General features: G+C 36.3%; 1 protein-coding gene across 2 annotated transcripts in view; it reads left to right on the top strand.

The window, feature by feature from the left end:
* The window catches only part of LOC129949207 (potassium voltage-gated channel subfamily H member 2), a 613952-nt gene that overhangs the window by 221298 nt on the left and 368860 nt on the right, over positions 1–23794 (top strand). For both annotated transcript variants that reach the window (XM_056060506.1, XM_056060508.1), the window contains exon 3: positions 13723–13953. In XM_056060506.1, coding sequence (XP_055916481.1) covers positions 13723–13953 — 231 coding nt within the window. The remainder of the gene's footprint in view (positions 1–13722; positions 13954–23794) is intronic.

Raw genomic sequence — 23794 nt, 5'->3', positions numbered from 1 at the left:
GGTTCTTGGGTTCGATCCCTGCCTATGCCATCCGAAGTTTTTTTCACGGGAATTGACAAATTCTCGAAGAGTAATTCTAGTCATGAAAGAGTGCTTTCTCAAATTAGCTGTTCGGATTCGGGTTAAAACTGTAGGTCCCTTCAATCCCTGCCAACAATAGTTCCACACAAGTATAGTAGGGAGTTGTAAGTCACTAGACCCTAGTTCTCAACGGATTGTTGAGCCACCCGATTTATTTATTATTTATGCATTTGTTTTGCCATCGTAGGAGAACAATAAAAAGCTATTAATGATCAATTAGCATAAAAACTCAAGTCGATCCAACATCAGCACCGTCGTCCATCGCTAAAATGCATCAAAATGACTATTGTTGTAAATTACAAATCATGTTTAGTTATGAGGCGCAATTATTTTAAAAGTCTAATCTTCCTTAAAGTGACACCTCTGTAGTTTTTGATATTTTTGGGTAATACTGAAGGAAGCAATATTTTTTTTAACAAGACAGGACTATTGTAAGAAGAGTTTTCTGATCGTGTAATTTCTTGAAGTAGCGTTAAATATCTGTTTTTGTTTCTTTTTCTGACAGTGAGTTGCTTGATCCAAAGCAACAAATTCGTGAAATTATCAAGGGTATATAACTGCAAATGTTCATATTGTTCTTCATAGTGAAACGAGGTTCTATTGATTTATTTTATACAAAGTCTATTTTTCTAAAACTAAGACCTTCTTACGCAAAACAATTTATTAAAAAAAAAAACAATAAAATTACTTAAAAATATTAAATTAATCTAATATTTCAAAAATGTATATAAAACAGAAGTTGATTTCAAGCACCTTTCAAAAAAATAAATCACAAAAGTTCAAAGCCATATAACAAATAACCTGGCTCTCATATATACCTTCTAGGAAGGTACCTACTTGTATTCAGTTCATTACCATTTAACGTAAATCATACCATTTTCTTCTGCATGAATAAATTTTCAATATCTATATCATATTAAAACTCCATGTGTCCATGTCCATATAGAGAGATAAAATTCCCACTTGGTATTGATTTTCTTTTAAATGTCATACAAATACCCATATACGAGTATACGGTATATATGCTCTATGAAATAATCTTTTTCTACTTAACGTGTACGACGTACAACACAAGAATAAAAGAAGTGGCTTCTTTCTTCATTCTTCTAAGCAGTGAAAGGATTTCCGGAAAGAAAAATAAAACTCAAAGACAAATGATACTAAAATAATAATGGAGTATAGTCGTATTCCTATTTATTGCAGAAGTATGAATATAATATTTTGTTGTTGTAGAGTTCTGCTTATAGCCTTCAGGTGGAAAATATTATTTGTCTCGGGAATATTATATATGAATATGTGAAAAGCTACTTATTTGTCTTCCTCCAATAGAGTGTCGTCTTATAATAATTCCGATGACAATTGTAGTGTTTTTGTACAGGATATATCTTTATATGGAGGTATGTGACAATATGGCGTTATACTTAGAAGAATAAATACATTTTTGAAGTGTGTGGATTTTGCACATGACAACAATACCTTTTCACAAAAAGACAAATTGCAATATCTTTTTGACATGTCTAAGATAGGATATTCACTAGACGGAAAAGTTTATAAATAAAGGCTTAGCGGTTGCTTCTAAAGTGTAATTGTTTAAAAGCTATATGAAAGTGTGGCATGTGACACCGTCTTGTTAAAACCACATGTTATACAAGTCAAGTTCCAAAATTTTTCGTAAAAAAAGTTGCATATCATCTCACGGTAGCGCTCACCATTAACAGTAACGTTACAATTCCCATCATATTTGAAGAAGTACGGTCCAATAATACCACCAGTCCATATAAACCGCACCAAACTGTGACTTTTTCTGGATGCATTGGTAGCTCTTGCAATGCTTCTGGCTAATATTGACTTCAAAATGGACAATTCTGCTTATTTACGTACCCATTAAGTCAAAAACGAGGTTCGTCACTGAACACTATTTTTCGGTAAGAAAGTGGATTTATGGCCAACTTTCCAGGAGCCCATTCACCAAAAAGTTTACGTTGCAGTAGGTTGTTTGGCTTTAATTCTTGCACCAGCTGTATTTTGAAAGGCATCACACCCAAATCCTTAAGCAAAATTTTCTACGTTGTTGAGTAACAGAGGCCCAACTGCTGCGAACAGCGACGAATCGATAATTGCTGGTCATCATTAACACTGACCGATACAGCTGCGATATTTTCTTCAGTACGCACTCTACATAATCGGGTTGGTGGTTAAATGTCCAACCATGTAAATTTGTTGCGAAATTTAGTCCTAATAGCCCGAATAGCCGCTTCAGTGGGTCAATCAAACTGACCATAAAATGGAAGAAGCGAGCGATGAACTTTCTTAACAGTGCACGCATTGATAATAAAATTCAATAATTCGCAAGTTCGTTTGTAAGACGATTAATTATTAAATTATAGACCAAACTAAAGTTTCTAAGGTTTGGTTATTCCAGTGTGCAAACCTATCAGTTTAAATTGATCGGCACAAGGAGGCAAGTTGGATGTACCATCCCAGGGGAGGCCACGCAAGGCAAATCGAACGAAACGTCTTTGAACATTTTCAATTCTAACTGAATGGTTTTCATAAAATGGAGATCATACCTGACATGCATATTCAAGATGAGGACGGACTAGGGAAATTTAAAGCACTTTACTTACATAAGGGTTGGAAAATTCTTTTAACCATCATTTAATAAAACCGAGAGATCTAGTAGCTTTGTAAATTATTTCGTCAAAATGGGAATGTAAACTCAAGTGTTTGTCACACATAACACCAAGATCTCCAAGGCACCATTAAGGAAGTAGTTTATGGAGTAAGATAATCTTAAACATTTTTTTATCATCCCCAAACATTAAGATATCTGAGTTTTTTTAATTTAATGCAAACATTGTTAACAGATAAGACGAAGAGTAGGAAGCCAAGGTGGGACTACAGAAGTTGCATGTATGGGACAGAAGAGGACTATATAAGTTATATTCCATCGTAGGAGCTTATCCACTTTATAAATATTGATGGAACGCCTATTGCACTAAGTTTGAGATAAATTATCTTATGGGATATTTTATCAAAGGCTTTGCTGTAATTAGTTTATACAACATAAAGTTCATTATCATTTTCACTGACTAAACTTTGGATATAAATTCAATTAAGTTAGTCGAAGAGGGTCTACCTTTAAGAAAAGCATGTTGACCGGGGGAGAATAAGGGCTTGCAATGGAAATAAACGGAATCATAAACTAACCTTTCAAAAAGTTTTGGGATGCATGAAAGTTGAGCAATAGGTCTATGAGGAAACACACCTTGAAAAAGAGAGAATTCATAGAGTGCAGTTAAAGGCTTTGACAGAGAATGCATACATTTTTTTAAAACATCAGGACCAGGGCTTAAGTTTTCTTTGAGGCTTACGATTTTGGCAAATACCATTTCTTCAGTAATTGTAAAAGATGAAAGAGAGGTTTGAGTGCAACCATCTAAATAACTAAAGTAGTGTGGATCAGAATCATGAGGATGTTCAGTATAATATTGGATAAATTATTTAGCAAATAGATTTGTTATAGTTGTTGGATCTGAGGGGATTATGTTATAATTCTAAAGTATATCCATTTAACTGGATAAATTTGGGAGAAAAGAATATAACACATTAATATTTATTGATGTTTTAACAATATAACGTTAGATGAACTTAATAGTTGACTTTTCGTTATTACTCTCTCAAATTAATTTCATTCATCCATTTTTTTTTGTTTATAATAAGAAATAAAAACTTTAAAGAAATGCTATTAAAATTGGTACAAATTGATTTTCGACTTAAAATATCGGTAAAAAAAATAGATTTTGAAATAAAACTATTTCAGTATATCTTTAATATTGTTGGTAATTTTGAAACTTTTAAGAATAATTCAACGGACAACTTTTTTAAAACAAAACGAAAACCTACGAAGTTATCAGTGAAGGTCACATCCCAGCCTCTTTTTTTAATCTTTCTCTCTCTCCAAATACTCACACTGTGTCTTCAAATAATGAAAGTAACGAAAATATTTTCCTTTAGCGTCAAACACGGTTTCGGTTACAAATTTTTCCTAACATCTAAGATATTTTTGTTTCATTGCGACGTAAAGAAAGTATATGGTAAGTATTGCATCTTTAAAATATTTCGGACACGAAATCCAACATAACACCGATTCCGTCCGTCTGTGGAATGAGTTCAAACTTAAAAATTAATAAAACTGGTAAAGGTTTTCGACTAAAAATATCATTAACAAAAAATATTTGAAAATCAAACTATTTCATCTCATGCCAAATATTTTTAGTAAATTTTTTAGAAACATCCACTGACCACTTTTTTAACAAAACACAAAAACCTACAAAAACAAGACAACGCTGAAAAGAAATAGTTTTCGATTTAAGTATTATTCATCTAATACAAAATATTGTTATGAAGACAGCCGGGATATGAAAGGAAGTTATCAGTATTTGAAAAATTATCAGGATCAGCAAAATAATCACTATTTATTTAGTAAATTTAAACAATTTTAATGCAATGTCAAAGCATTTATTATTCCATTTTTTATAATGACGTGATTCACACTCTTGAAATGTGGAAATATGACTGCTTCCAAACCTTCTACTGCCCAAATACCTTTTTTTGAAAACACAATTTAGTTCAGCAAAATATTCATTCGTTTATCTCATCTATTGTATTACCAGTACGACTCTTGAGAAACTTAGGTCCTTACCTAGGACTCTAAAATTAAAATCATCAAAAATAAGAAATATTTGAAATTCTTTAAACCTGTTAGCTCCTTAATAACTCTTTGTTTAATTCTGAGGCATCAATCCGCTAAATAAGAACTTTTATTTTATATGGTAATGTTCAATACAAAGACAATTTCGATATACTTTGTCAAACAACTACTGACCTTTTCATCTATTTATGAACCCTGAGATGAGATGATGAAAACCAACGACCATAGTAAAGACCAACTTTCCAAACCCCAATAGTACTAAAGGATATGACAGAACTCTTAAAAGGAGGAATTATTTTTCTAACAAGGATACAAACTTTATATAGGTATATGTATGTATATGAGAACCCTCCATAAATCTTTCGTGGTCTTATGTCCTTATGTTTATCCTCGTTTTTTCTTGTTCCTAACCTACACTCACTTTTCACTATTTCACCATGTGTCTTTTTACTTTATTTGGCTCATAAATTTTAATTTGTTTCTATGATTAAATTTGTTCTTCTTTTTGTGTCATTCTCCAACTTCACTTTCATACCACAGAATATTAAACCAAAAAGAAAAAAAATAAAAGATATTGGATATTCTCTTTTTTTCGTGTTTTTGAATCATATACATTTTTATTAGCACTATTTTTTAATACCCCTCCCCAAATGTCACTTCGAACGTCCTTGTGGGTCTGCTTCATGTACAACTCGTTCATCACAATCAGAATATTATTCATCATATATATGAACGTTTGTAGTTCACCGGTAGAGATGACTTTATTAAATTCCAACAGTTGTAAATTGAAACGGGTACAACATCCAGGAGGTAAGTTTTAAAAAAATAAGGTTTCCGAGGGAGAATTGAAAAACATGTTCAGTTCATCACTTAAGCCTGACGACGACGACGATGATGGCGACGATGGAGAACACCGTGTTCTTGGACAAAATATGTACATGTACACCGAACTAGGAACAAATGGAACCAACCTCATGTCCTCCATGTAGCAGAGGTTATTACTTTGAAGAATAGGGCTCATCGTCGTCGCCTATTGTGGTTTGAGCCATGGTTGCCAAGTATGGTCCTTATTGAAGCTATTTTTCATTTCAATGTTAAAAAACTTGAAAATTTCTTAGAAGATCTCAATTTCCAGAACCAAAATCTGCCTGCTTTTAAATGTTCATTGATCCAACTACTTTTCTTAACTTTTATGGTTCTCAAGTTCTTAAAGGGCACAAATTACAGCCCCCTTTTTTAAGAAGACAATGTTAAATATTAGTTTGTATGAAATATTTCATGAATGCAACAATCATGTTTTTCAACTACGACAAACTATATTTGTCATATCCACCAAGTTGAAAATAGTACAACTCGTATTTTCCATTTTTTTTAGGACTACCCCAGTTACCACGGTGACAATAATATTTTTCATTGCTCATCTAAAAGCGGGCAAGTAAAGAATTTTTCATTTACCCAACAACAATGCGAAACTAGGAGATTGGTAAGGTATACGACGGGTGTAGTTGCAGTGGAGCACCCGCCATCCATCGCATAGCCAGCCTTTCAGGTTATGTTCTTAAATGAAGACTTGTCATCGTCGGACAAAAACTATTTCCCTCAATCTTGTAACATACCATGGCAAAACGTCAAAATGAACTTTATCGCGAGTGGATATTGTTCTCTGCGGATGAAGATGAGGCTAAGGGATGTTGATGATGATGATGATTATGATGTTGTTGTTGTGATGGGGCTATACAATACGTGCAGTTCCAAAGTGATGATGATTGCGAACAACTTTTGGCTCATACATATATATACTCCTACTTTTGCTTTATAGAAGGAATGAAGAGGGTGAAGTAGGGTCAGTCATCCTTTCAACTATGGCGGAATATTCTAGCTTGCAGTTATCATTAGGGAGTTTTTCATCATATAGCCGTCAGAAGTTCCACTTTAACATAAAGCTCCGTGAATAATATCAGAAAAAGTTTTTTGTTTTGCTTTTTTTAGTTTAGTTTAGTTTAGTTTTTGTTGTGCATTCTAGTTCTGAGGGTACTCAATTACATGTGATGTCCCCAGACAGTATGCATACACACAATAAGAAAAATAAATGGCGATGAATGAATTCATTAGGGAATAGGAACTAGGACCTAGGGAAAAGGTACCAGGAATTGTGTGTTGTGTTTTCTATGAGATGAAATTTGATTTTGAAATGTAGTTTTTTTATTACTTAAAGAACTGTCTGATCTTTAGGTAACTTTAGGAACGGTTTTTTTTAATAAATTAGACTTATGAATTGGCTACAACTTCAATTAAATTTTTATTTCAAAAAGGGTTGTCCAATAAGTTATTTTAAATAACATATAACTTGGGCAGCTTTTGATTTTAAAGTGACACACCTTCTCGGCAGGCAACAGTGACATTAATTTAAATTTTAAGCCGATATAGAACTGGGAATATTCCTACCGTAGCCAGTAGTGCTGACATAAACCCGGAGATTTTAATTCCTCGTTCTTTTCTGATATATGGTATTTCACAAGCGATATACAGCGTATTTTGCAAAAAGACTTTGATCGGTGCCGTGAAATAAAGCCAGGGGAAATAACACCAACTTTTAAAAAGGGCCTTGTTGCACTTTATAAAAATGAAATAAAGGCCATGCTTTTATGGTGAGTATACAAATGGAGGTGTGTTATGCAACCCCTCTGCAAAGGCACACTATAGGATTGGGGTAGGTGCGAGCTTGAGTGAATGCAAACCATATTGTTGAAAGTGAAATAAAACCAATTTGGCTTTACCACTTAAATCTAAAACCCTTTAAAGATCAGTTATCAGAAGAACTTAAGCCTGTTGATCACCATCACAAATGTCGTATCTTCTATGATTGGGTCTTTAAATTCATTAAAATAATAATTCAAAGAACACTCGTTCTCTGATCATAGATATATCCAGTTCAATATAAATGTGGATGATAAACCGAGTGTAGTACCCGTAGCATGATGGTTAGTGCGTTGGACTGTCATGCAAGGGGTCTTGGGTTCAATCCCTGCCTGTGCCACCTTAATTTAAAAAAAAAAAAAAAAATTTTCGCGGGTACTGCCTCTTGCGAGGAATTGACAAATCCTTCAAGAGTAATTCTTGTCATGAAAAAGTGCTTTCTCAAACTAGCCGTTCGGATTCGGCCTAAAATTGTAGGTCCCTTCCATTTCTGACAACAGTACTCGCACACAGGAATGGATGAGAGTTGTAAGTCACTAGGCCCTGGTTCACAACGGACTGTTGCGCCACACCATTTGATTTTTTTGATAAACCGAGTCCATGACTTTTTGGAACTCTCGGAAAACTTACTGGGCTTCATACAGGAACTCATTACAGAGCTTACTAGAACCTGGACTATCTAGTCCTTTCTCTAACGCGAATGAACTTGACAACAAAGTCAATGACCTTACCTCAGGTATGAACAGATCGCTAGAAATTGCTTGTCCACTTATACACATAAGAGGAAAGAGGAAACCTTAATGGTGGGCCTCAGAGATTGACTCGCTTAGGAAAGAAGGCAGGAAACTTTTCAACCGGGCAAAAGCCGCAAGACTAGCCTCTCACTGGGACTCTTACAAAGAATCCCTAAGAATCTATAAGAAGGCACTAAGGAAAACTAAGCGATCTTCTTGGCGATCTTCTTGGCGATACTTCTGTGGCACGATAGAAGAAGCTCTGAAGCCTCAAGGTCACGGAAAATTCTTTAAATTAGTCTAGCAATGCCAAGTTGCTTGAAAAATGCAGACGACTCCTGGACAAATTCAAGTTATGAATCGCTGAACTTACTATTGGACACTCACTTTCCTGGTAATTCTAATGTATTCACAAGGTCTGAACACAAGGGACAAACTACAATGGGCTCTCAACCATTTAAATCTGCAGGACCAGATGGAATAATACCAGCTGAGTTATTAAAGACTTCTGACATAATTGCACCAATCCTTGAGGCAGTTTTTACTAGCTGTCTTTACCTGGTCCATGTTCCCTCGGCATGGAGAGAAGTTAAAGTTGTTTTTATACCCAAAGCAGGTAAACGCTCCCAAGTCAATAATAAAGATCTACCACCTATAAGTCTGTCATCATTCCTTCTTAAGACCTTGGAAAGATTGATTGATATCCATTTAAGAGCAAGTATCGATACAAGACTTCTGTCTTCCTCTCAAATGCCTACTGTAAAGGTAAATTGGTGGAAACAGCGTTACACACTTTAGTATGCACCGTCGAATATTCCCCACATCATAAAGAGTTCACTATGGTTGCTTTCCTTGACATCGAAGGTGCCTTTAACAACGTGGACACACCTACAATCACATCTGCACTAACATCTTTGAATGTAGAGAGTTCGCTTCGGGAGTTAATTCATTAAATGCTTACTAGCAAAATAATTAACATAAAACTGGGAAACTCTTTTGGTAGACGATTCGTTAGTAAAAGGACACCGCAGGCTGGTGTTCTATCCCCTCTTCACTGGAACCTGGTGGTGAATGAAATCCTAACTGAACGTCTGGATGCGGAGCGCTTCAGAGTGATAACTTATGCCGACGGCGTTGCTATAGCAGTTTCAGGAAAGCATTTTAACATCCTAAAAGAACTCTTACAAAATGCCTTGGACAGAATAATACTTTGGGCTGATCGGTGTGGACTGGGTGTTAACCCACACAAAACTGATCTGGTCTTATTTTCGAGGAAATACAAAATTCCATTTGTCAAGCCTCCTTATATTAAAGGAAACCAATTAATATTCTCAGACGAATCTTAATACCTGGGTCTTGTCTTAGACAAAAAACTAAATCGGAAACGCAACGTACAGGAAAGAGTCAAAAAAGCTTCTGTAGCTCTCTTTTCTTGTCAAAAAGCTATTGGTAATAAATGGGGTTTACAACCCAGAATCACTCATTGGCTATACACATTTGTAATCAGACCGATTTTAATGTAGGGTGTGGCAGTATGGTGGACTGCTTAAGAGAAAGGTATAAACAGGGATAAGCTAAATAAAGTCTAACGTTCAGCTTGACTATATATAAGCGGATCGGTTCGCACGACCCCGTCTCCGGCACTGGACACTTTGCTCTACCTAACACCTCTTGTCATATTTAGCAAACAAATAGCTGCAAGCTCTGCTATTCGCTTCAAAACTTCGTCGCAGTGGACTAACAACAACATTGGCCACTCCGTAATTCTAAAGTATTTAGAATCAATTCCGAAACGCACAGACTACTCCATCCCCCAACTGCAATTCGACAGGAACTTCCAGATTTCTATACTTCCCAGATCTTTTTGGGAGGATAGGACATTCTTGCAGGATGAGTCAATCCATTTTTACACAGATGGGCCAAAAACCAAAGAAGGGGTTGGTGGAGGTGGGTGCTCTAAACGACTGAAATTAAGTCTCTCATTTCGCCTTCCCAATCATTGTAGCGTGTTTCAGGCGGAACTTTTGGCGATAAAAGAAGTCTTGTCTTGGCTGAAAGAAAACGTGATATCAGCATCTGATATCCGTATGTTCTCTGATATCCAGGCCGCTATTAAATCTCTGGACTCTGTCTCTACAAACTCTATAACAGCCCATAACTGTCGATCATCTCTAATGGATATGGCAAAACAGTTTTCCAGTTTACTGAAAGGCAGATATTCCAGTTTACTGAAAGGCAGGTGAACTCACCACGTTTGGAACATACTGGCATACCAATCGCAACTTGTAAACTGTTGCTAATGCAAGACGCTGTGAGGAGGGCATGCACCAGGTTTAACAACATCACCACGTGCCAGATCACAAAAAAACATCTAGCCAACACTGGATTTAAAACGTTCAAGGTGCTTGCTCTCTCTAAGCAGATCGCATATAAGCTCGATAATAGGTGTCATAACCGGACACTATCTAATAGGAAAGCACGCAACGAGACTAGGCGTATTCTCAAATGACTTTTGCAGACGCTGTTTAGACGAGGAAGAGGAAGAAACAGTTTTTTCATCTTCTCTGCACATACCCTGCTCTGCCTCGAAAACGCAAGAATTATCTAGGAGAATTCTTCGTTAACGATCTAAATCATATCAGTAATCAGCCTCTCACGTTTCGTAAGGGACTCAAGCTGGTTCCATTGAGCTTAGGAGGAAGCTTCAAGATTCATGTGGTATCACAATGGGATATTAAACTGGCCTACGTGTGTCCGTTTCCATCTTGGACAGCCACTATAACCCTACCTTAGCAGTTTGAAAGTATTCAAGAATTCTCTAACTGGGTTCCGCTGCCGATCTATGGCAACAGTAATTTTTGTTTCCGGAATTAAAAAATGTTATGTTATGTTATGTATACCAAAAATATTAAAAGTTCATTAATATTTTGAATATTCAAAGCAAAATTTAAGTATTCTTAAATGACATTTTCAAAAATCCAATGAAGCCTTTTAAAACATCTCATAAGAATTAATTGTAATCGATCCAATGTTTTTAATTGATTATTTTTTGACATTTCTTAAGTTTCAAGGTCCCTAGAATCTAAATCAAGGGTTTTTAGAAACCTAGAAAAAAATGGATCCTTTAAGCTGGAAACACCACAATCGAATTTCGATATTCTAATGGTGGGTGATTTAGCGCTCTTTTTGTGCTAATTTAGTGCTCTAAATCCGACTTGGTTTAAAAATCCCTTGTAGTAAGCAAATAACACGTCACTCTGTTGGATAACTTGATAATTTCGATTGTTGTATTTGTATGAACATGGACTTCTTTTACTCTGCTTAATTTCATTCGTTTAGAAGACTTAGAAGTGTTAATTTTAACTCATACTTTGTCTAGGAAAGTAGGCGTATGCAACGCCCGCTGAGTAAATACATTTTAAAATTTAATTCTACAGAACATAGAAGAAGTATTGTAACTAATGCTTTGTATATTTTTTTTAAATAGGCCAATACTTTCGTTGCTCTATAAGGCCTACATTTTTGCCAAATTTGAATACTCTATGATGTTGGGAAGTGCGGCATATTTTTGATGATAGGTTCGACAGTTACGTTTTTTGCGTTTTTTTAAGGGATGAATCTCAGAAACTCTTTTTGGCTACGGACTATTTTTGTAAGTCTCACAAATTTAAAGTTCCTATCTTGATTAATTTTAAAGTTAGGGAGGGGTTAAAACCAGCTGAGATTGTTTTTTTTTTTAAAGGATGGTTATATAATTCCGAAAGTCATAAACCGCAATCCGTACCAAACAGTCATTCATTGTGGGTGCATTAGTTTTTCGACAGTCAAAATAACTCTTAAATTATCGTTCGCCAAAATGTTTGTAACTCTGCTTATTGACGAATCCACTTATTATAAAATGTGCCTCATCCCTTAAGAAATTATCTTCAAAAATTGATTATCCTCTGTTGCCATTTCTTGAGACCTTTCGGACCATTGACGACGCTTGAAATGGTAACGAGGTTTTAGTTCTTAAGTTAATAGCACTTGTGTAAGCGTTACGAAAGATTCCGTTTAACAAATTTTATGAGTCACACAAATAATTGAAGTCATAAACTTATTTTCGAAGACACAAGAATTTTATTTTTAATACTTTTCTCTTTTTTAATATAATGTTGGTGATAAATTATAGAATTTCCCTTTTGCAAAAATGTTTAGGGACATTTATAATTTGTTAATATTTTTAGTAAGAATAAAGATAGAATTAATATTACTTAATCTCAAAATTTGAAACTGTCACTTTAATGCCTAATTCATCTACAATTGTACAAATGAACTACTTCAACATTTATTCAACTTTCAATGATAGGCTGTTTATTTAAAAAATTCCTAGGAAAGTAACACTTAATTTTTCCTTACTTCGCATTTTATGTCCTTGTTTATCGTCCATAAGCTTTCAGACCTGACTCAAATTTCATTGTCATTCAATAAGTGTTTGCTTAAATTTAAAAATTAATTTATTGACTTAATAACTCGATATCCAAGTCCTTTCCTATTTTTTTCGTCATCCTCAATTTAAGTTCATTTAGATGACCTTAATATGCCAATTACTCTTCCTTTTAACGTAATCACTGCCATTTACAGGTGTCCACCCCCATAATTCACTTTATACTCTTTCTCGATTTTTCTCTCTATCTATCTGTCTGTCTGTTTTCTTTTTCTTCCTCGTGCTATAGTTAACGGATACACAAGTATAAAGTGTTGTTAATAGCAGGCACAATCGTTAATTTATTTACGTGAGATATGACAATACTCTATATATGTGTGTGTAGATACCACGAACTAGTCAAGTGTAATTGATCGGCAATTAAACGCTGATGTTAATTACCCTATAGCAAAAAACCCCCTTACTGTCCAATGTCCGCCCGGCGTAAAATCCTGTGCCAAAACCATTGCCCCATTGACTGACATCACATTGCCATATCGGATACTTAACTTATACCTATATCATCTACCTTACCAATACCTAACCTACCCTTGAGCCACCTCGTCCTCGTTTAAGGACATTTTCATTACTAAAAATTAAATTAACAATATGACTCAATGTGGCATGCAATTGGGTGACTTTGAGTCAATTAAGGGTTAATTCAATTTGTCTAAGTGGTCACGACTATGAGAACAACGAGGACTGTACGAGGACTTCGAGGACGATAACAACTACAATGCTCATCATAGGTATAGCATAGGTGGCATGAGAGAGGCCACCACAATCACCCACAAAGACACAACTTAATCTACCTAAATTCCCACAGCAACAGGAGCTACATATATCTATTCAATTAAAATAATGTCCTTACACGATATCGTCGATGATGGTCCTTTTTCTCTCCTTGTTCATTGCTATACCTTAAACCTTTGTATATAAAAAATTATTTATTCATTGTTTAACACTTAGATATTTTTTGAAAGGACTTAAGTATAAATCTAATGTCTTTTTTTTTTTGTTTTTCCTTATAGATCGAAGCTTCCTTGTCGCTAATGCTCAATCAGACACTAATCATATCATTTGGTGTTCGGATGGCTTCTGCAAAATGACCGGTTTTCCAAGGGCCGAGGTAATGCAACAATCTAGTACAACAGAGTTCCTGCATGGGCCAATGACATCACAAATGGCCGTCAACCTAATTAGAGAGGCACTCGTCAAGGGCTATGAGAAGCATTTCGAGATCCTCTACTATCGCAAAAATGGTAAGTGGATTCTCATACTAATTATGATATTTTGTACCTATGGCGACTTGTGCGATGTGACATTTCTGCATGGGTACTTTTCAAGGGAGTTCTCTTCTCCCAGGATAATGATACTCTTTTGATAAATATGTTTGAGGTGTTTATATTCCAGCAATGCCAACCTAGACAAAATTATACTGAAAATCAAGGAAAATACACAGGGGGCTCAATTAAAGCCTAGTAAGAAGCATTTAAAACGATGATAGTTTATATTCTTCTGTGTTCAAATAAGTGCCAAATAATAAAAATCTGGAATAATAATCAATATTTTTTGTACGCCTTAACAAAAATACTTTAAGGCTTCCAGGAAACTTTAACAGGTCACTATGATTTCTATGACGTCGACTCCAGTGAAGACGTGGTTAAAACTTAATTTTGTGTGAAATGAGAAATTTGAACCCGAATATTAAAAGATTTATCCAAACCCCAAAAAAACTTAGACGTTTAATTCGGGCTATAAAGAGGTTATTAAGCATCAAAGATACGTAAGCTTCTTTGTTATAATCAAATGGTAAAACTCTATGGAAATGAAGCAAGCTAGACATATCTTTCGGAGTCATATTTGATGAACCTCGTGCTCGTTTAATACGTTAATCTTTCATAAAGCCTGAAAGATTTGGTTTATTGAAATTTGAGACGCGTATAAACAGTGAGTTATGTAACTCCACTGCTTGGGCTCACTATAGGTTTTGGGGTAGCTTCGAGGTTTCTTTGCATTTAAAGAATCTGGATTCAAAGAGTCTTTACATACACACAACCTCGTAAACTATACATACCCCAAATGATATAGTGAGCCCAAGCAGGGAAGTTGCAGGGCCGCAGCATGGCCTTGCATACATGTTTCACTTGTTATACGCCATGATGGTGGGTACTAACACTGACCGAACAATCCATTTCGTTTCATTACACTTTGAAAATCGGCCTTATTTCCATTTTTTGGTATTGAAATGGAGGCAAGTAAGCAACAACACTTGGCTCTCAAAAGAATCTTGGTTAAGGATCAACGAACGCAAAAAATTAAGGACTCGAATAACTGCTGCACAAGGGGAAGAAAGAAATGAGCTGGAGTCCTCGTACCACATGAAAAAGAGAAAGGTTCACCGCAGTGGGCGCCGTGACAAGCGTAACTACATCAACGCATCGGCGCAAGAAGCAGAAGATGCTGCAAACAGGTTCGACAGCAGGACCGTTTATCCAAAGAGCTGACCAGTGCAAACAGCTCAAAGCAACACTTGGTAAAACAATTAGATGAAACTTTGTTAAGTTCGGTAGATGAACAAGTCCGAAGGTGGAAAGAACACTTTTCCTTGGTTTTAAACCGAGTGTTTCGAAACAACATGCAGCCGATGCCTTCTTAAGCGCCTGGAGACCATAAGCCCCGAATCCGCACCGCACCTCCCAGTAAAGATGAGATTGTTGCCCCAATTAAAGCACTTAATGGAATTCTCGCAAAGTTTTTACTAGCAGCGCCAACGTTATGAAGCGAACTTATTCATCCGCTCATAAAATAAGCCTGGACCACCGGAAGCTTCCCCCATGAGTGGAAGAAGGCAATGATCGTCAAGCTCCCAAAATAAAGAGATCTTACAAATTCCGAAAACTGGAGAGAAATTTCGTTCTACCAGTCATTGCCAAAATAGTAGCAAAAGTTATACTGGAACGCATCAGAGAACACCTTGATGCCACACTAGATGCCGAACAAGCAGGATTCTGAACTGGATCCTCCTGTATTGATCATATCAACACCCAGTGGATCATTATTGAACAGTGCGTTGAATATCGATACCTACACCTACTATTCATCGACTTCTAGAAGGCCTTAGAAAGCGTTAACAGGGAGTACAACTGGTTAACTTTGCGGAGGGAAGGCATCCCAGAATAACTAATTGCTTTTATGAAAGGTACATATGATGGATCCAAGTGTCACGTTCTGCACGATTCTGGTAGGTTGTCAGATGATTTTGAAACCCATGGTGGAGTCAGAGAGGGCTGTATTCTGTGTCCAATATTGTTTTTTGTAGTGATAAATGATGTTTTGCGCGCAGGTTTGCCAGTTAGCGGAGGGATCCAATGGACCTTGACATCCTATTAAAAGCACTTTTACAATTACGCAGACGATGTTAGTTTACTCTCTCATAGGATCATGGATCTCCATCATCATCCATCCATGACGAAAAGTGTGGAGAGAGAAGCAGAAGTTGTGGGGCTGAAAATTAATTCCGCCAAAAGAAAAATGATTAGCCTCGGAACACAACCATCGTCTCAAATAAATATTTCCTCATAACCAGTGGATAAAGTGGAGAGCTTTCAATACCTTGGAAGTATCGTCTCAATCGAAGGTGGAACCGAACAAGACGTCATCTGCCGCATCAGCAAAGTAAAAGCGGCGCTGGTATGCTGTCGAAAATTTGGAGAAATAACTCCAAGCTATGACTGTTTCGCACAAATATCGAATCTGTGCTTCTTTATGGGTGCAACACTTGGAAGGTTTCTTCGAGCTATTACAAGAAAGCTCGAAACCTTCGTGAATAGATGTCTTCGGAACTTCCTAACGATTTTCTGGCCAAACCGTATATCAAATGAGGTGCTTCATAGAAGGACAGGCCAGGAACCCATAGACTCTATAATACGAAGATGAGAGTGGCAATGGATTGCACATGCACTTCGAAAAGGTAATGACTGCATTGCAAGCCAAGCAGTGCAGTGCAATCCGCTCACAGGAATCAGCGTCACTAGGCAAGAGTTAAAGGGAGCTGAAACACATCTCCGGAAACCGTACACAATGGTGCGTAGGCGAAGTAGATGACCTATGCGCTATGCCCCTTAAGGGGTTAACAGGTCTGACCACCTAAGTAAGTAAGTTTACGTTCCGAGTTTTTGAGCGACCTGCAATTTTTTCATTTTAATGTTTGCGTATGGGCGATAAAATTTAAAAATCAAAAAGTCGTAGTGCCCAAAATAAATAGATAATTTTTCAGAATGCCCAGATGTTAAAACACATATTACCTTTTGGAGGATATATTTATTAGTAATTTTGGCGTTTCTATGTTTTAAAAAGTGCTTTTTCAAATTAGCCGTTCGGATTTTAAACTGTAGGTCCCCTTTATTCCTGACAACATTACTCGCACGCAGGAATGGTTGAGAGTCGCAAGTCACTAGGCCCTTGTTCTCAATTGTTGTAACGCCAAAAGGTTCGGTAAAATTGTCCAAATCGTACAGCAACAAAAAGTTAGCATAATTGTTTTTTGGTGCTATGACATTTTTAATTTGAGCAATATGGTTTTGAACGAAAATGCCTAGCTCCTTAATTATCATCTAAAAAAATATTTTGAAATAATAAAGCGTCTTAATGACTTCATATTTTAAAGTGTACGGCACCAGATTGCCTTATCGAAAATGTTTGCCTTTGGTATCGATGGAGCTCTTTTTTGTTGGATATGAAACTACATGATAAATGTTAACTTAAAACTGATATTCAGAACATAAACGATAGCGTGCCACATGGCTCAGATACTCTTTCTATCGTATTTGTTTTTAGATTCAAATAATATAAAGTCGGATGTGGTACGTCAACAAAAGTGTATGATAAGCTAATTAAATTCCAATACAAATTTAGTGAAAGTATAGATTTAATGCTTTCAAAACTCAATTGTGTCTTCTATCTCCGAAGCGTAACCCAATTTCATTTCCGCAATCCATAAGCAACACTTGACGCAGATCACTTCTTATTTAATGATCACATATTTTGGACATTTAAAAAAACTGTTCAGTCTACAATCAACAAAGACTTCAACGCAAATTTGGATAAGTTCCCTAATAACAAATTTAAGTTTGTTTTAATAATCCAAATAAGAGCATTGAAAATAGCAAGAACACCGTCGCAATCCTTAATGTCCTTTATTTTTGTTTTACAAAAAATGTTCTATCAAATTAGATCATTGAAAATACACCACCCCCCCCCCCCTAAATCGCTGATGTGCCGCCTAAAAAACAATCTGTATAGTTGAGAGTACGTTTAAAAATGATCTCTACGAAAGATCTTCCAGAAATACCCAACAGTTTATCCTCGAGATCATTGTCAAACGTACACTCGTTTTTTAGGAGGCACATCAAGGATTTAGAATGTTGTACACAACTCTATTGTTCGTCTTTTTTTAATATTCAACACTAGAAGATCAATGTGCACCGGAATATTCTTTCAAATCCTTCATCATTTTTCTTCTTCCTAACGCTCGTAGTATGTATAAACATATTGAGGGAAGTAACAACCCTTTAACAAAAAATTTAGCTTGACAACCCTAAAAGAAAATGTTGTTGTGTTTCATATATTCAAACATTTTTTTTATCTCCTAAACATGGTACACTGTAAAAAGAAAAATAATGTAAAGAAAAACTCATCCTTAAGTCGACTTAAGACAGAAATAAAATTATTAAACATTTTGTTTTGCAAATAACTATCAAATTCACTGTAAAATTGATTTAAAATAACTAATGAATATTCGCTTATGGCAATGCTGCTGCATTATACATAGCCCGCACAATTCACCTCAGATGCATGCATGCATGAGTTAATCCTCATGCAAAACGGATATGACCCGTACACTTGAACCGGATATGAAGAATGATAAGAGTCACATAGTTCCATATTATTTTTTTTTGGTCCGTTGTGTCTTTCGTTCCGTATGGAACATAAAATGCAAACATCGCCATACACAGATATACGGAAAGGACTCATCGTTGTCGGCAAAAAAACAGCAAAGATGATACCTGAGAAAGGATGTCAAACTCTGCCGCATGCTTCCCTTATTGATATGCCATTCATGGCCCAAAAGAGGATTGAAAGTTGTACACACATAGAAATATGTTTCTTTTTATTCGTCCTTTTCTTCTTCCACTTCTTCTTCCTCTAGATAACGATTATTTTTCTTTTTTTTTCAGTATAAATGTCCTTTTCGTCGTATTAACGCGATGGGCTCAATTTTGATCCTGTTTGTAATGTGTGTGTTTGTAGAAGCCTTACAAATTTATTATTCTCACTAAGTATCATCTTTGCGTGATGGTTATGAAAGAAGTAAAGTGATAAAGACAAACATAAAAGAAATTCAAAAAAAGGAAAACAACCAAGCGACAAAGTGGCATAGAGATAATATGTCTAAGGATGCTCAGCTCATGATGTTGACTATATTACATACGAAAAAGGACAAACAAACATTTTTCCTTTTTTCTAGCAAATAGAATCTTTTTGTTTTTTCTCACTTATGGTGTTCGCCGTATCATCTTGTTTATAGGATTATGGTTAAATACATAAGTTCAAGGACGAATTGTATGTTTTTTTTTTTCTTATTTTACTTTAATGCTTTTTTTTGAAAAATGTTTAGCTGAGAGGTATTGTTTTTGGAGATTGGCAGCGTGTGTTCAATATTGGGTAATCAATGTTTCGAAAATTGTACATTCAATTCACGACTGGCTGATGTTTTTTTTTTGGGTGAATAGATTGAAATTTTTGATTTATGTGAACGTTATAAGATGTGATTTGATTTATGTGAGTTGGATTTGACTTTACGCAGCAGATTAACATCATGAAAGCAAATCACATAATTTTTGGTCGATATCTTTATTAAATCTTTTCAAGAATTTTGATGTGTTATTTTTTCGTTTATAAATCAATTTTCTTAAATTTTGGAATGTGGGTTAAATTTACATAAGTGTAGGTTTGAGTTTGGCAGTGTGTTGTAAGTGTGGTGAAGCATAACAATAAAGATTTCCAATAAGAGGAATCAATTTAATACCAGGAAAAACTTTATTTTTAGGAGATATCAATTGCAAGGTCTCTCTAGTCAGTAAATGTGAAGACTGTTTGGAGAACTAATACGGCCACAAATTTCCTTGTAAAATTGCAATTTCTTCCTTTATTTAGTGGGATGTATACATCTTTTATTAAAGCTGTGTTTTCTATTTAGTTCCCGCCCAAATGCCATAATTCTTCTTATAATCTAGCTACACTTTAGTTCCCGCCCCAAATGCGATAGTTCTTCTTATAATCTAGCTACGAAGTCAAAATTGGCTTCCGAACCAAACTTTAAAAGGCTTAAAGGTGGAATGTCGCATTGCAAAGATCGTAAAGGAGTTGAGAAAGCTGAGTTTCCGTTAAGACCACGGGCTAAAGCCAGATATACTATCACTTGTTCGTGGGCAAAAAAATTATCCACTCGGATCATTGGATACCAGCAATCAGAAATAATATAAGAGGAGGAGCAAGTGGAGGCTGCTACTTTGGATATAAAAATAACTTAGGAATCGCCTGTGAGTTTGTAGTCGAATCTGAGTCAACATTCCTCAAACTGATGTTCAACAACTTAGAGTTCCGGCTTATTCCTGTTTATCTGAACTGCAATCATTGGGATAGGGATTTTGCTCAGCTGCAAGAATTGGTCATGAGTGTTGATATCCAAAACTCAATCATCATAGGTGATTTAAATGCAGGGAAAGCTGGAATGATAAACAACAATGCAGGAATAACACGAAACTCGAAAGATAAAGGCAACAAACTCATAGAGCTTTGTGACGCATTCGGCTTTCAAATTTTGAATGGTACAAGTTTCGGAGACAAAGAGGCCAACTTCACCTACATTGAAATACATGGCTTATCTGTAATTGATCTTTGTCTCACTAATGGCGGATGGACCTCGTACATTACGAATTTTGGGGTAGGAGAAGCACTTCATTCAGATCATCAGCCTTTAATTATAGAATTTGGAGTTGAAACTATAGAACAAGAGGAAACGGTAGAGCTGAAGCTATTACCAAAGCTGAAATGGAAAAACGTACAATGTGCTGCTTACAGAGAAAAGTTAGATAAAGCTCTTTCATCACAGGAAATCACTGACTTTTGACAATTAGAACAATCTTTAAGAGAAGCTTATGAAGGTAGCAAGCAAGAAAATGAAAACAACCGGAGAACCTTTGTGGAACCATGGTTCGATGCAGAATGCATGCAAGCTAGAAAACGAACGTTCGCTTGGCTAAGATTACTTCGTAAGAGTAATGGAGACAGTTTCAGAGCCCAATATATCGTGTCAAATAAACTTTATTCACACTTTTTATACACTATGTTGCAGTAAGAAGAAAATCTATTGTGAAGAAAAAGCGAGAAACCTCGCAAATTGCACCAATTCAGCAGACTTTTGGAATGCATTGCGTACTAAAACGGAACGAGACTCACTATCAGCAAAAACTTAAATGCATCTTCATTGTGTTCTCACTTCAAAACGCTGTTAAATCCACAAGCTGTATAAACTCCATTCAATTTGCTTCTCCCTGCTTTGAAGACGACATACTGGATGCACGAATAACAGCGACAGAAACGAATGCAGTGATCAAAGATCTGCAAAATGACAAAGCACCAGGGTTGGATCGCATTCCAGGTGAATTCTATAAATTTGGCTCTGTAGAGCTCATACAAAGAGTAACAAACTTAAGCAATGACATCCTTGAGAAGGGTTATGTGCGTCGGGATTTCAAGAAAGCTTTGATATTCCCAATCTATAAAAAGGGCTCCAAATCCGATCCAAACAACTATAGGGGAATATCCTTTTTAAACGTATCGTACAAAATGTTTACGACAATTTTACAACGGCGCCTTACATCTTGGATCATACACAACAATATCCTCAAAGAGTACCAAGAGGGATTTAGAGCGGGATACTCAACTGTAGACCACATTTTTGTACTTCGCAATGTAGCTTAGTAGTACCCGTGGCATGATGGTTAGTGCGTTGGACTGTCTTACAAGGGGTCTTGGGTTCAATCCCTGCCTGTGCCACCTTAATTAAAAAAAAAAAAAATTAATTTGCGCGGGTACTGCCCCTTGCGAGGAATTGACAAACCCTTCAAGAGTAAATCTTGTCATGAAAAAATGCTTTCTCAAATTAGCCGTTCTGATTCGGCCTAAAATTGTAGGTCCCTTCCATTCCTGACAACAGTACTCGCACACAGGAATGGTTGAGAGTTGTAAGTCACTAGGCCCTGGTTCACAACGGACTGTTGCGCCACCCCATTTGATTTTTGAATGTAGCTTAATCTTTTGCAGCGCAGGGAAGGAAATTATAAGCGTTCTTGGTGGATTTCAAGGCTATATTCGACACAGTCGATAGAAGATCGTTGATGTATAAATTGTACTGCAAGAGAATGTCTCACAAATTTGGAAGAGTCATAGAAAATCTGCTGGAAGATACATGGGCTGCTGTCTGGTATGGTGAAGTAGTATCAGAATGGTTTTAAACGAAAATTGGAATGAGGCAAGGTTGTACTCTAAGCCCTTTGCTATTTGCGCTATTTATCGACGATGTTATGAACATCCAGCCTGGTGGAATTGAAGTCAGCAGTACTTCTATCAAAGCACTTCTGTTTGCAGATGATATAGTGATTCTAGCTCATTCACCGGAAACGCTTCAACTGATGATCTACCATTTATGCGAATACTGTGCCAAATGGAACCTAGTAGTCAACCAAGAGAAGTCGAAGATCATGATCTTCAATAGAGAGACTTCAAACAATGGAGAAGTGGCACTACAATAACGAAAGACTTGAAGTTGTCAAAGAATACAAGTACCTTGGAGTGATCTTCACCTGCAATTTAAAAATGGAAAATCATTTGAAAGAAAAGCTTGGAAACGCAAAAACTCTGCGCTTCAGCTGTTAATCTCTCCAGGGTATCAACCGTAAGATGGCCAAGGTGGTCGTAGCCGAGATACGCCGAAGCCAGCCAGAATGTTCCTCTGGCTGTTTCCACACTTGCGGCGGTGATATCTCGATTGCTGAAATTAGGGAGTAAATATACATTTAGGCTATGTTTTACTAATATGGAAGATCTGGGTTCATTCTCACCTGATGCATAAAGCACGTAGTATTTGGCAGTCCTGATTCCTCGAACAATGGATTTAACAATCCAGGGTTCATGAATCATAACCGCAGCATTCTCGCTACCGCACTCCCGATCAGCCTCCAATACAGTGATGTCGGAGTCTTCAGAGGCCGATTCTTAAAAAATGTCCTTATCTCCGCTGTCGTAGACCTCTGCCTCCATTGCGGAAAAACCTTGGTCATTCGTATGAGCTTCCACTGCTACTGGGGATACCAAGGATGCATCGTCTTCCAATGAAGGAAATGTGACCGATGCACCAGGTTCCTCAGCAGCTGTTTCCACTTGTATGGGTGGGGATGGGGGAAGGGTATTGTGCCTCGAATCCTGCATTTATCCAAAACTCACATACCGGCACACCGTTTCTTGTCTTTCCTTGTTTTATCGAAATTTGTATACCTTATGTTCTCTCGAAATTGCAATCAGTTGCATTCTACCCCTCACACAATTCTGTTATAGTTTTCTAACTTCAAGTAAAGAGATTCTTTCTGCAGCCGCACATCAAGAATGCAAAATTTCTAACCCAATTCTGTTTTACAATATTTTGTCCAGCTTCACATTTTACATTATAAGGGTACTTGTAACCCTTTTATTACGTTTAAATTGTTGTCCGAGATGGAGTAGGACATAATTAGGCCAGCTATAATAGGCCCGCTGTGGAACCACATGAATCTTAAGGTTTTCTTCTGAGCCCAATAAAACCAGTTTGAATCCCTTACGAAACGTGAAAAAATGATTTTGTTAATAAGATTGAGATCGTTTAAATTGTAATAGAAGAATTTTCCTAGCAGGATTGCGTTATCGAGTTATGTACAGAGGGCTTTAAGAACTGATTCCTCCTCTTTTTCATCTATACAGCTTCAGAAAAAGTCAGCTGAGAAC

This window comes from Eupeodes corollae, chromosome 3 (genome assembly GCF_945859685.1).
Source record: "Eupeodes corollae chromosome 3, idEupCoro1.1, whole genome shotgun sequence".
NCBI classification, from domain to species: Eukaryota; Metazoa; Arthropoda; class Insecta; order Diptera; family Syrphidae; genus Eupeodes; species Eupeodes corollae.
The sequence above is the reverse complement of the archived record's forward strand: the minus strand, read 5'-3'. Positions and strand labels throughout refer to the sequence as shown.